Source organism: Alligator sinensis, unplaced genomic scaffold (genome assembly GCF_000455745.1).
Source record: "Alligator sinensis unplaced genomic scaffold, ASM45574v1 scaffold2476_1, whole genome shotgun sequence".
NCBI lineage: Eukaryota > Metazoa > Chordata > Crocodylia > Alligatoridae > Alligator > Alligator sinensis.
In genome coordinates this window covers 55,275-65,711 of record NW_005843298.1, presented here as the reverse complement: position 1 = coordinate 65,711, position 10,437 = coordinate 55,275, and the positions used below count along the sequence as shown (strand labels likewise).

Sequence of the window (10,437 nt, the reverse complement as noted above, 5' to 3'; positions counted from 1 at the left end):
AGGATTATAAATGTGTCTTGACAAGAAGCAGCCTGTGAAGGCCTGTCAATCAGTCAGTCCGTGGTGCCTGTTGTAGAGCACCTCTGTCAGTCCATCAAGCCTGTCTCCCACTATGAATGCTAAGCACTGTGTTGCTGTCTGGGTGTCATGGAAGCTTGAACCCAGGAGGAAGAGGGGAAAAAAATCAGAAAAAATGGCCTCCAGCTGCCTGCAGAGAAGGAAAACAAATCTAATTCTCGCCTAATGCTCATTTCGTTCCAAAACAGATGGCGGCCTTCTGCACAAACTTCCTGAGCCTGCTTGCTCTGTGTACTGACTAGTGAATGGTGGCAGATCTACAGCTGTGGGCACTGGATGTCCTTTGTCTCCAGAGAGATGTGGGCAGCGACAGTGAGAGGCTCCATCCAGCCTACATCTACGTCTGGAGCAGAGGTGTCCTGCAGGGCTCCCCGCACGGTCAGAAATGTGATGGTGGAGCAAGGGTGGCAGCGTTAATTGCCTCCCATCCTGCTGCCCAGTTTCCAGCCCCACAGGCAGCTGCAGGGGCTAGGTGACATGATTCAGTGCTCTGGGTCTGGCCCGTGGGGTTGCCCACCAGCCTGGAAATTTGGCAGTCAGGTGCGCAGTGCTCCCACAGCTGCAAGAATTAACTCTACTGTTGCTTAGCCCACGGCCAAATTTCTGGCCCTGTGGGCCAGATCTGGAGGGTAGAGACATGACGTCTGGCCCGTGGGCTGGAAATCTGGCAGTTGGACAAGTGGCTGCTGCCAGCCAAATTTCTAGCCCTGCGGGCCAGGCGATGCCCCCAGCTTTGCACTCCAGACCTGGCCCATGACATGGCCCCACCAGATGAGTTTGACGCCCCTGCTGTAGAAGCTGGAGGAGAGTTCAGATTCTCTCGTTCTGTCCTCTGCCGCCAAGACTGCTGCTGAAAGTGTCCCATGTTGTCATTTATGGTAGTGTTTTTTTGCAGTATAGACAGTGGCCTGCTGTTCAGTCGGGGTCTGCAAATGCCCTACTTGGGGTACTTTGTCAGTACGCTCTTTTTTTCCTGGGCTTTTTCTTCCTCTGTTCTTTATCTGTGACTTCTCTAAAGTCTCAAAAAATAACATCACTTTTATAAAGGCCTTCCAGCTGCTGGGTTGCAGTCCAGGTCATGGAGCTGTCCCTGTCTAGCTCTTTTCAGACCAGTTGTCTTATGTCCCAGTGAAGAGGGTGATATGGGAATGCTTCATGTAGTTATAAAGTTTCACTTAGGGGTGAAACCAAAACTATTGCAATCTATTGCTGGAGTATTTGGGAGGGTAATTTATCTTTGAAGGCAGAAAGGAGGCCAAGGAGTGTCTCTGGCTTCTCACTGGATGCAGGTGAGATCCCATATCAAGGACAGACTCCTTTAATTGTGTCCCTGTACAGAGCACCTCAGGTGAAAGCCTTATATCTACAGGTGTCGATCTTGGTGAGATACGGGGTTCTTCAAAGGCCTGCTGCTTTCCTCTCGGAGCTGCTCTTCTGTCTAGCATTGGGATCGTGTTGCTTTGGGTATCTTCATTGCTTAGGAAGCCTGGATACAGCGGCCGTTAGCGTCTCTGCGATGCATGAAACAACATAACTGAATTTTGCCTTTGTCAGTGCAGAAACTACCATGAGAATCTGCCTGTTGCAGAGGCCTGGCTAGTGTTACATCAGCTGTTTGAGCTGCTTGGCAGTCTCTCTGCTGCGGATGGATACCCTTGCAACCATTCATCAACGCTGGCAAGGTGTCAGTCTGATATAGCGCACCAGAAATGTAGCTCATAACACAAAGATGTTTCTCTGCAGACATTTTGGAAGTGAGCTGTGTTGAGCAGAGAAACTGTTTGCAACCGGGGCTTCAAAATTAGCTGCTCCCCAGATGCCTCCTAAATGCAGTATTCCAGTTGCCTTCAGGACCATTAATATTCATGTTAAGCGACATTGTTATCTAACAGGCCTTTGCTGGCTACGAAGCATTGAGAATGGGTTCTCCTTCTCGGTGCTAAGAGATGTTTCCTTCTCAAGCTCTGTGATGGACTTGGGTTCCTGGACTTCCATCCGATTTCCTGTCCCCCCCCACCCCCCAACCAATCTCCTTGATGGAAATCATATTATTTGTAATATTTCATTCTTTTTTAACCAGCGTGATCAAGAGCCTGCTTGCAGCTGGTGCCGATCCCAACCTAGGAGATGAATTCAGCAGTGTCTATGAGACAGCCAAAGAGAAGGCACTCCATTCACTGGAAGGTAATGCATGAAGCAAATGTTTCCTACATGTACCTTTTATGCTTCATACAGTATCGGCTTCACTCTCTGTGGGGAAATTATCCCATATTTTAACGCCCGCAGTTCAGAGAAATCATTGAGTTATTCTGATTCACTCCAGCATTGCTTTCCACTGCACGGACACTGTTAGGTGTTGTAGGCATACGTGTGTTACGTACGGTGTCCCCAGAATACTGACTTGAAATAGCGAGCTTCGAAGTCTATGAGGGAATGGGATGTCTTTCATATTGGTCTGCCCTAGTTCAAACAGCAATTCCAAGCTCAATGCAGAAAGCCCTGGTGGAAGTTGTTTGGCCTGAAAAAGAGCCCCTTCCTTCCTAAAATTTGTGAAAATGTTGGCAGAGGACAGGGCTCCCAGGTAAGGGGTTGCCCAACCATAGGAGGGGTGCTTGACCCTACCCTGGCTTGATTCCAGTGAAATCAGTGGCAAAAACAGCACTCATGGACCTTTAGTGGAACAAGGTAACTGGTTTCCCTGTGGCTGCTGAGGCTGGGGAGGGGTACACCTGGAGGCCACCTCACCTCCTTGGCTTTTTGCATCACAGTGGAGAGCTTTAAAATAGTTCAAACAAAAGATCAAAATCATCCCAGGGCCTGGTATCATCCTGCAGAGGGGTGTAGATGGTTGTGCCGTCCTTGTGCAAAAATCCTGATGTTCTCACAAGCTAGGGCAGGCCTAGCCTGGGACAGTATCTAGAGAGAGGGGGCTGCAGGGGATTTACTAGCTGGCACTCTCCTCTGAGCCAGCAGTAGTGTGGTGCAAGGGGTTCTGTGTTGGGGGCATGTCTTTCCATAGGATAATGGGAAAGGAGCTGCACAGACATACATGTCACATATATGTGTATGTATCCCTTTCGATAGGGTAAGTGCATAGAAGTAAGGTGTGTGTTGTTTGGGGCTGACGGTTGGATTTCCCTTTAGTGGTCTCGAGTGTAGATGTGCTGTGAGTCTGGCCTGCTTCGCTGTTCAGTGATCTGTTATCAGAATAGAAACGTGGCCTCGCTTTTAGGGACTGCATCACCTTCAGCTTAAGTGCGGACTATTTGACAGCATGTCTTGATGAGGGAAAAGATAAGTGCAGATGTGTGCGCACAGAGATCTGTTAGTGTCCTGGAAGTTATTTGGAAACATTAGAGGCCTGATAAAGATGCATACACAGTCACTTTCAGGTGGAAGATAGAAAAAGCATCTAATCCATTCGAATGCAGCTCTGGGATAGAACAGGACAGCAACCCTGCCCGAGTGTTTAGATGTGGATGTCAAAGGAAGACCAGCTTCTCCATGCAAAACAACAAGGGAATATTTATGTGGACAAGCTGAAAAGCCCTGCTGGTATTTGGTCAGGGCATCACAAGTATCACCTGTGCTCTGCATGCTGTGGATCTTCCGCTGCCTTCATGGTCAGCATCTCAGTTTCATTTCTCTCCTGAAACAGTCCCCCACACATCGTATCAGCACCTGGGTTCAGTGCCTCCGCTACCAGGTCACCAGTGTCATGTGCCACCCAGATGATCTGCAAGTCTCTCCCCTGTTCCAGCACTGTGTACATCCTGCCCCTCTTAGCTTACGTGCTCATAGTCCAAGGACATGACGTCCCAGGAGAAAGCAGGTTAGTGTCATTCTTTGTCACCAACCCAGAACTTCAGGCTTCCCTGGGACTTATCACCAAACTGGGAAAAACCCTGTGACCATCAGCTCAGAAATTAAGCACGTCCTGCTTATTGTGAGGAGCTAATTTGAAAGAGCCTCTTACCTCGGCAGAGGTGCAGTATGAGTCCGTCACAGAGCCAAAACTGTGCGGTGAATTTTACCCATCGGTTTCAACAGCACTTGTTCCCACAGCTGCGAGCCAAAAGCCAACTACCGTCCAGCAGCGGTGTAATCTTTGAACCTGTGGCTTTGATAAAATGCACGTTCGGTTAGGACGATGGATCAACGTGAGAATGGTTTTGACAGGGCGTAATTCTATTTTTAAAAGCTCCCTGCCCTCATCCCTCACTGTAACGCCGGTACAACAGCCCCTTTGCTCTATAGGAACACGCGCACATCAGGCAGCTAGAGCAACGAATGCAAAATGCATGAAACGACATTAAAAAAAAATGAACAATGGAATGCCAATACATAATGCATGTACGCAGACTTTATTTAAGACAAAATATATCAGCCAATAAAGTTAATTGTTTTTGTCTGCATGCAGCCCTCTCTAAACCAATAGGTATCTTTTTTTTTTCTGGGTGTGGGGAAAGATAAGGCCACTCAGTAAGAAGTTGCATTAATTCTTAGGTTGACATGTTTTATTAAAAAGAATAAATTCAGTTGCATTTTTAAAAAGAGAGGAAGGGCGAAACTGCCTTTGTTTTTTTAACAATTTGCATATTTTGCGTATAAATATTTTTTCATAAAAACATCCAAATCGGGAGGCTCCGCACCACACACACTGCACAAAATATATTACAGACATTTATATGGATGGCAGGAAGGGAGACAGAGGGCTGAAAATTTCCAGGCACCCAGTGATTGATGGCAGACGAGGCTTCCCCTGACGCTTTATTGAGTTTCCGATGATTATCTCTCGCTGAGACATTTTTTACAGATGACGGCCGAGCTGTCACAATGGACCATGGGGGGAAAAAAAACCCAACAATAATAACACTTTAATCTTTTTACTGCACTGCTCCCTAGTATCTCAGATTCATCTTCCCTGACGCACGCAGTTCATTATCCTGCCCCTCCCTGGATGGGAAATGAAGACAAATAAATAAATATACATACGCACCATGTACGCTCATCGAAGATACCTGAGGAAGGAGGGGAGTGTGCCGCTAATTGCTGTTTTTTTCAGGGATTGAGGTTTATTAGCGGCCGTGCAGGGCTGGGGTGGGATTAGCTATTAATTACAGCATTGTGCTGTTCAGTCGGTGGTGTAACTTTCAGCTGGTTTTTGGAACACAACAGATGTATCCCAGGGACCCCACGCGACAGAAACTCCTGTGGTCTGTGACCATTCTCGTTACTCTTACTAATTACTGAGCCTGCAGAGCTCTCCGGAAACAGCTGGCAACATCCCTGCCCACAGGAGGCTGTAGTTGAAAGGCCTGGTCTGGTCCTGGCACACATGCAGCCCTCCCCTGGGCACCAGAGTGAAGAGTGCAGCGGGGAACAGAAGGCAGCCTGCCTCGTAGATGACGAGCTCAGCTTATGGGGGGGCCGTGAGGACGGAGAGGCTGTGCAGGTACTTTGCACTTCAAGACAGATGGACATGGGAGTCTCCGAGTGAAAGACTACTGAACCCATGAGGCTGAGGATTGATTCCCCAAAGTGCCCAGGGGTCCTGTGGGGTATAACTAGAAAGTCTTTGCCTTTTGTTCCTTGATATTGGACAGGCAGACACTGGTACCCACTGACTCCTGTGGCTGAAGTTAGGTTTTACCTCCATTTATCTGATTTTTTTTTCAAAGCATGGGATAGTCTATCAACCAAAACCGACTGAATGAGACAGTTGAGTGGGGATCAGGCTGGGGTGCGGGAAGCGGGGTAGGCAGACTGATTCCCCAGACGGAAAAGATGGTTGCTTAACTCAGAGGTGTAGGTTGTAGCTGTTTTGGTCTAAGATCATAGGCAGACAAGGTTCTTTGTGTAAATCTGATCTATTTTATTAGGTCAACTGAAATAGTTGGAAAAATTCTTCTTAGCAAACTTTTGGGTATAAATACCCTCTGTCAGGCTGAGGAAGCATCTGCATCCTTGCTCAAATCAAACGCTTGTCAGTAAAGCGGATCCTTTTGCTGCTCCTCGTGTCTTTTTTGCTGAACTGGTCGAGTGGGTCGAATTCCTGGGAAGTGAGGAGCTGATCTAGCTAGAGCCCAGGCAGTGCAGATTACCCCAGCACACAGCATCTCCCAGTAGCTGTCAGTCTGACTTGCAGTGTCCCCTGACCTTGCACCTCCAATTCGCAGGTAAGAAAACACCTGACTTGCACAACCTCTTGATGTTTCAGTGCAGACCACTCGGCACCCAGCCCTTATAGCATCTGCCTTTGAGCATCTGGTGCCAGCTTTGGTTTGGACTGTGAGCATGTGTCAGCTACCTTGTGTCTTTTGCCAAGTACTTGAGTATGTAGGTATTCAGCTATAGAGCTCAGAGTGAGACAAAAACTATGTAATCATGGTTGGAAACCATCTGCAAGAGCTTTTTTCTGCTCGTAAGAACATCGCAGTTTCAGGGTATCTACCAAGGACTGAAACAGCCATGGTTCCACGCTTTCTCTTGGATCATGACATGGATAATGATGATTTCTATTACAATAGCATTCAGGACCCCCATTCATAGCCAGAGACCCTGTTGTTCTAGGAACAAACCCAGAACAAGAAGTCCGTGCCGAAAAGATAACAAACAGGTGTATGCAGATGGAGAGACGGGAGCGCCCTTAAACTGAATACGATACCTCCTGGTCTCAGGCTGGCGTCGTTCCTTAATGTTGGGGGCACAAGGTATTTCTCATAGAGGTGGGTTTTTTTAATGGCAACTGCGTGAAGTTTGCGAGAGGTTGGAATATTGGAAGCCATCCTGACGGAGATGGATTAGGAGGCAGACTGCAGGTGAGGGAGGGAAGCTCAGTGATAAATGCTGTTTAATATTCCTGTGGCAAGTGTGCGTGTCCAGCACACAGGTGCATGCGGAGTTATTGTCTGGAGCTGCACACAGAAGTTTGAGTGGGTGGCTTTCTCCATTTTAATTGGGAAGATGGACTATCCAGCCAGAACCTTCCTATTAGTCGCTTGTCTCCACTGCTCATTTCGGGGGAAAGGAGGCAGCAGAAGCCGCGGGGGTCTGGGAGCTAGAGCTCCTGCTTCCACTTTGGTGTCTGTGCTGCTTTCAGTGGGAGTGGGAAGAGTGGTAAGACCTCCTCTGCTTGTCAAAGGAGGTCCCTGGGCCCCCAGCAGCTTGCCATGCCCTCTTTGTCATGCCTGCTGTGAGGGCAGGGAGGAAGCCCTCCAGAAAGCTCCCTCCCCTGGCATACCTGCAGTCACTAACCAGGGGCAAGGATAACAGTCCACCAGAGCAGCCTCACCTGGGACCCTCTCTGCACAACTAACTTGCCATCCTGGCAGTGGTGCTATGTCACTGCAGGCAAGTTGCTACCTAAACCAGAAGTCACCCAGTCCTGTTAGCCTGGCTGAAGTGCCACACTCACTAGCACTGCTCAGTGACCCTGGCTGTCACAGGAGGCACCCAGCACAGAACAGCACAGCAGGCTTGAGGGTGCTTTTGCCAGGGACGGTGATTTTTAGTGTGTAGAGATGGCCTGAGATTTCCAGAGAAGGCAAGCAGGCTATCTACAGCCTCTAGGCTGGGTGGATGGAGAGCACTTGCTTTTGCCCGAGTGGGTCAACAGGCTTCTTCCAGCGGCATTGTCTCTTCTGCTGGTGGGGTTGGAGTGCGAGGAGTTGGTTACCCACAGCCTCTCCTCACCATCCTGCTGCTGGGGGACCCACAGTGTGAGCTGCTTCAAGGGGAGCTTGTTAGCAGTGTGCATCATTTCACTGCGTGGAAAGCATCTCTCACGCTTCGCCCTCTCCAGTTCTAGTGACCCGGGAGGACGAGTTCAACAACCGCCTGAACAACCGAGCCACGTTCAGGGGCTGCACAGCTCTACACTACGCCGTGCTCTCTAACGACTATGGGACCGTCAGGCTGCTGCTGGAAGGAGGTAAGACCCAGAGCTGTTACGGTGCTGGGGTCAGGACCACAGCTGCTGTCTAGGATTGGGCCAGTTCTCTTTGAGGTGCCAGGGTCAGGCCCCCAGATGCTGGCCATGACCTCCCTCCTTATTGATTTACAGTATTCATTATGAGTTACTGCTCTGAAAGATTTATTTATCTGCTCCCTTTGACTTTCCTTTCATGTCTCCAGGCTTCTTTTCCATAACACCTCTGACACAGGGAATACCCTTCCTCCTTCTCTGTATTATATATCCCCACTTCCCTCGTGCAGAGAGATGCATAATAAGCCCTAATTCCTGGAAGTTAAAAGCAGACTAATTCAAAGGAGGAATAAGGTGCCATATTTTAGCAGTGAGGGCGAGTAACCATTGGAACAAATGCAAGGAAGCCGTGGCTTCTCCAGCACTTGTCCTCAGATCAAGACAGGATGCTTTTCTGAAGGATGAACTGTAGCCATACACAAGTCTTTGGGCTTGAGAGGGACACCTGGGTGAAACTCTTTGGCCTGTCCAACTTGGTGATCTAATAGTCCCCTCTGCCCAGAATGATAGAAAATGAGGGTGGGAAGGGACCTCTGGAGGTCGCATCTAGTCCAGCCCCCTGCTCAAAGCGGGACTGGCCCCAGCTACATCACCCTAGCCAAGGCTTTGTGTAGCCGGGTCTTCAAAACCTCCAAGGATGCAGATTCCCAAGACTGATTGTTGATTAGCTTAGGCAGACATTCCCCTAAAGGAAAAAATGTTGCCAATAAAATTACCAGGCGGCCTCATGGGGAGCACACTAGCTAGGACCCCAGGGCCCAGGTGAATAGAAACAGAAAGGGGTCAGCATCTGTCCAAGCGTCCTGCTAAATGATGTAATGACAAGGGCACCACATATCCCAGAGCTGCACTGTGGACAGTCCTTAACGTCACTGTAAGTGCAGCATCATGGGGTCCGGTGCTACGAATGAACAGGACAAGCAGCGTGTAACGCAGCTTCGCAAGGAGCTGTTCAGCCATGGTGCCAGTGGGGTTTGGAGGGTTCAAATTATAATGAAGGAAAACAGGGAGTGCCAGAGAGAAGAGGCCTAGCCACACAGGAGGCTAAACACAATCCTTATAAGTCAGTGCCCATGAGTGGCATCTGGTTAGTCATGAGTGGGATGGCAGAACAAGGAGCAATGGGCTCATGTTGCAGCAAGGGATGTTTAGGTTGGATATTAGGAAATGCTTTCTCACTAGGAGGGTAGTAAAGCAGTAGCACAGGTTACCCAGAGAGGTGCGGGAATCTCCATCCTTGGAGGTTTTGAAGACCCAGCTAGACAAAGCCTTGGCTGGGATGATGTAGTTGGGGCTGGTCCTGCTTGGAGCAGGGGACTGGACTAGATGTGACCTCCTGAGGTCCCTTCCAGCCCTCGTGGTCTACGATTCTAATGACGATGCCCAGGTTAAGGGCCTGAATGGAGGCAGGGTGGTGGTGTCCACTCTTATGAAAGGATACATCTGGGTGGTGGGTGAGGCGAAGAACTATGTTTTGGCCACATGAGGCTGGAGCTGACAGGACATGAGCGGACCTCAGAGTCAGGCTGCAGTTTTAGTTCACTACCTAATTGTCCTCTATGCCTTTGAAACATGTCCCTCACCCCAGCAGGTGCCCTTTTACAATGCCCTGCTCACACTGGCTTTTCTGAGGTGTGAGCATGTCTATATTGGTACCAGCAAATTGCAGGTATAGGCATGTGTATGCCCAGAAGGGAGGCTGGCCTGCAAGACTTGTCAGGCTGCAGGCTGATGAAAAAACATCTTCCTGAGGCCAGATTATTAGTTGTTATTCCTTTTTGCGTGACAGTTAAACAACACGAGTTAACTGCGTTAGACCAGAGTACGAGTTCTGTGTGGCCAAGCCCCCAGGCCAGGTTGACTCCGTCCTAAATGTTGCAAATCTCTCCAAATACAAATGCAAGGTATGCTGCACTAGGTGCACTGCCAAGCTGAAGCCCTAAGCCTGCCAAGACTTAAGGCCATGCCCAAGTTTGCATGCTGAGTATAACCACTCCTAGCATGCAAGGTTAAACCCAGACTTGCATCTCTGTGGGACCTGAGTTTCAATTTGCCCCGCACCCCAGATCAGTCCAGGCACAACGTCCACTTGCATCATGATGGAGGAAAAACAAATGGTGTTTTACTTGCTGTTTAAAAAGGCTCATCTATAGGCAGGCTCAGTGCCGCCAGGCGGAGGTGGTTTTAAACCCCCTGCAAACTCTCTCCTCTGCTCTTACATGTTTTCCGTGCATAGAAATGAGGCTCCTCATTGGATTGTTTCATGGTTAATACATGACGCAAAGGTTTAATTGCATTGACTCAGCATTTCCTCCTCGGTTCTGCGCATTAACAAAGCGGCAGCCCGTGTGTGCTCGTTTGTATAATCCAGG

At 49.1% G+C, this 10,437-nt stretch overlaps 1 protein-coding gene across 1 annotated transcript in view; it reads left to right on the top strand.

The window, feature by feature from the left end:
- LOC102388570 (caseinolytic peptidase B protein homolog) overlaps window positions 1-10,437 on the top strand; it is a 97,008-nt gene that overhangs the window by 34,522 nt on the left and 52,049 nt on the right. The window contains exons 4-5 of the mRNA XM_006038256.3: window positions 2,159-2,262; window positions 7,883-8,011. Coding sequence (XP_006038318.3) covers window positions 2,159-2,262; window positions 7,883-8,011 — 233 coding nt within the window. The remainder of the gene's footprint in view (window positions 1-2,158; window positions 2,263-7,882; window positions 8,012-10,437) is intronic.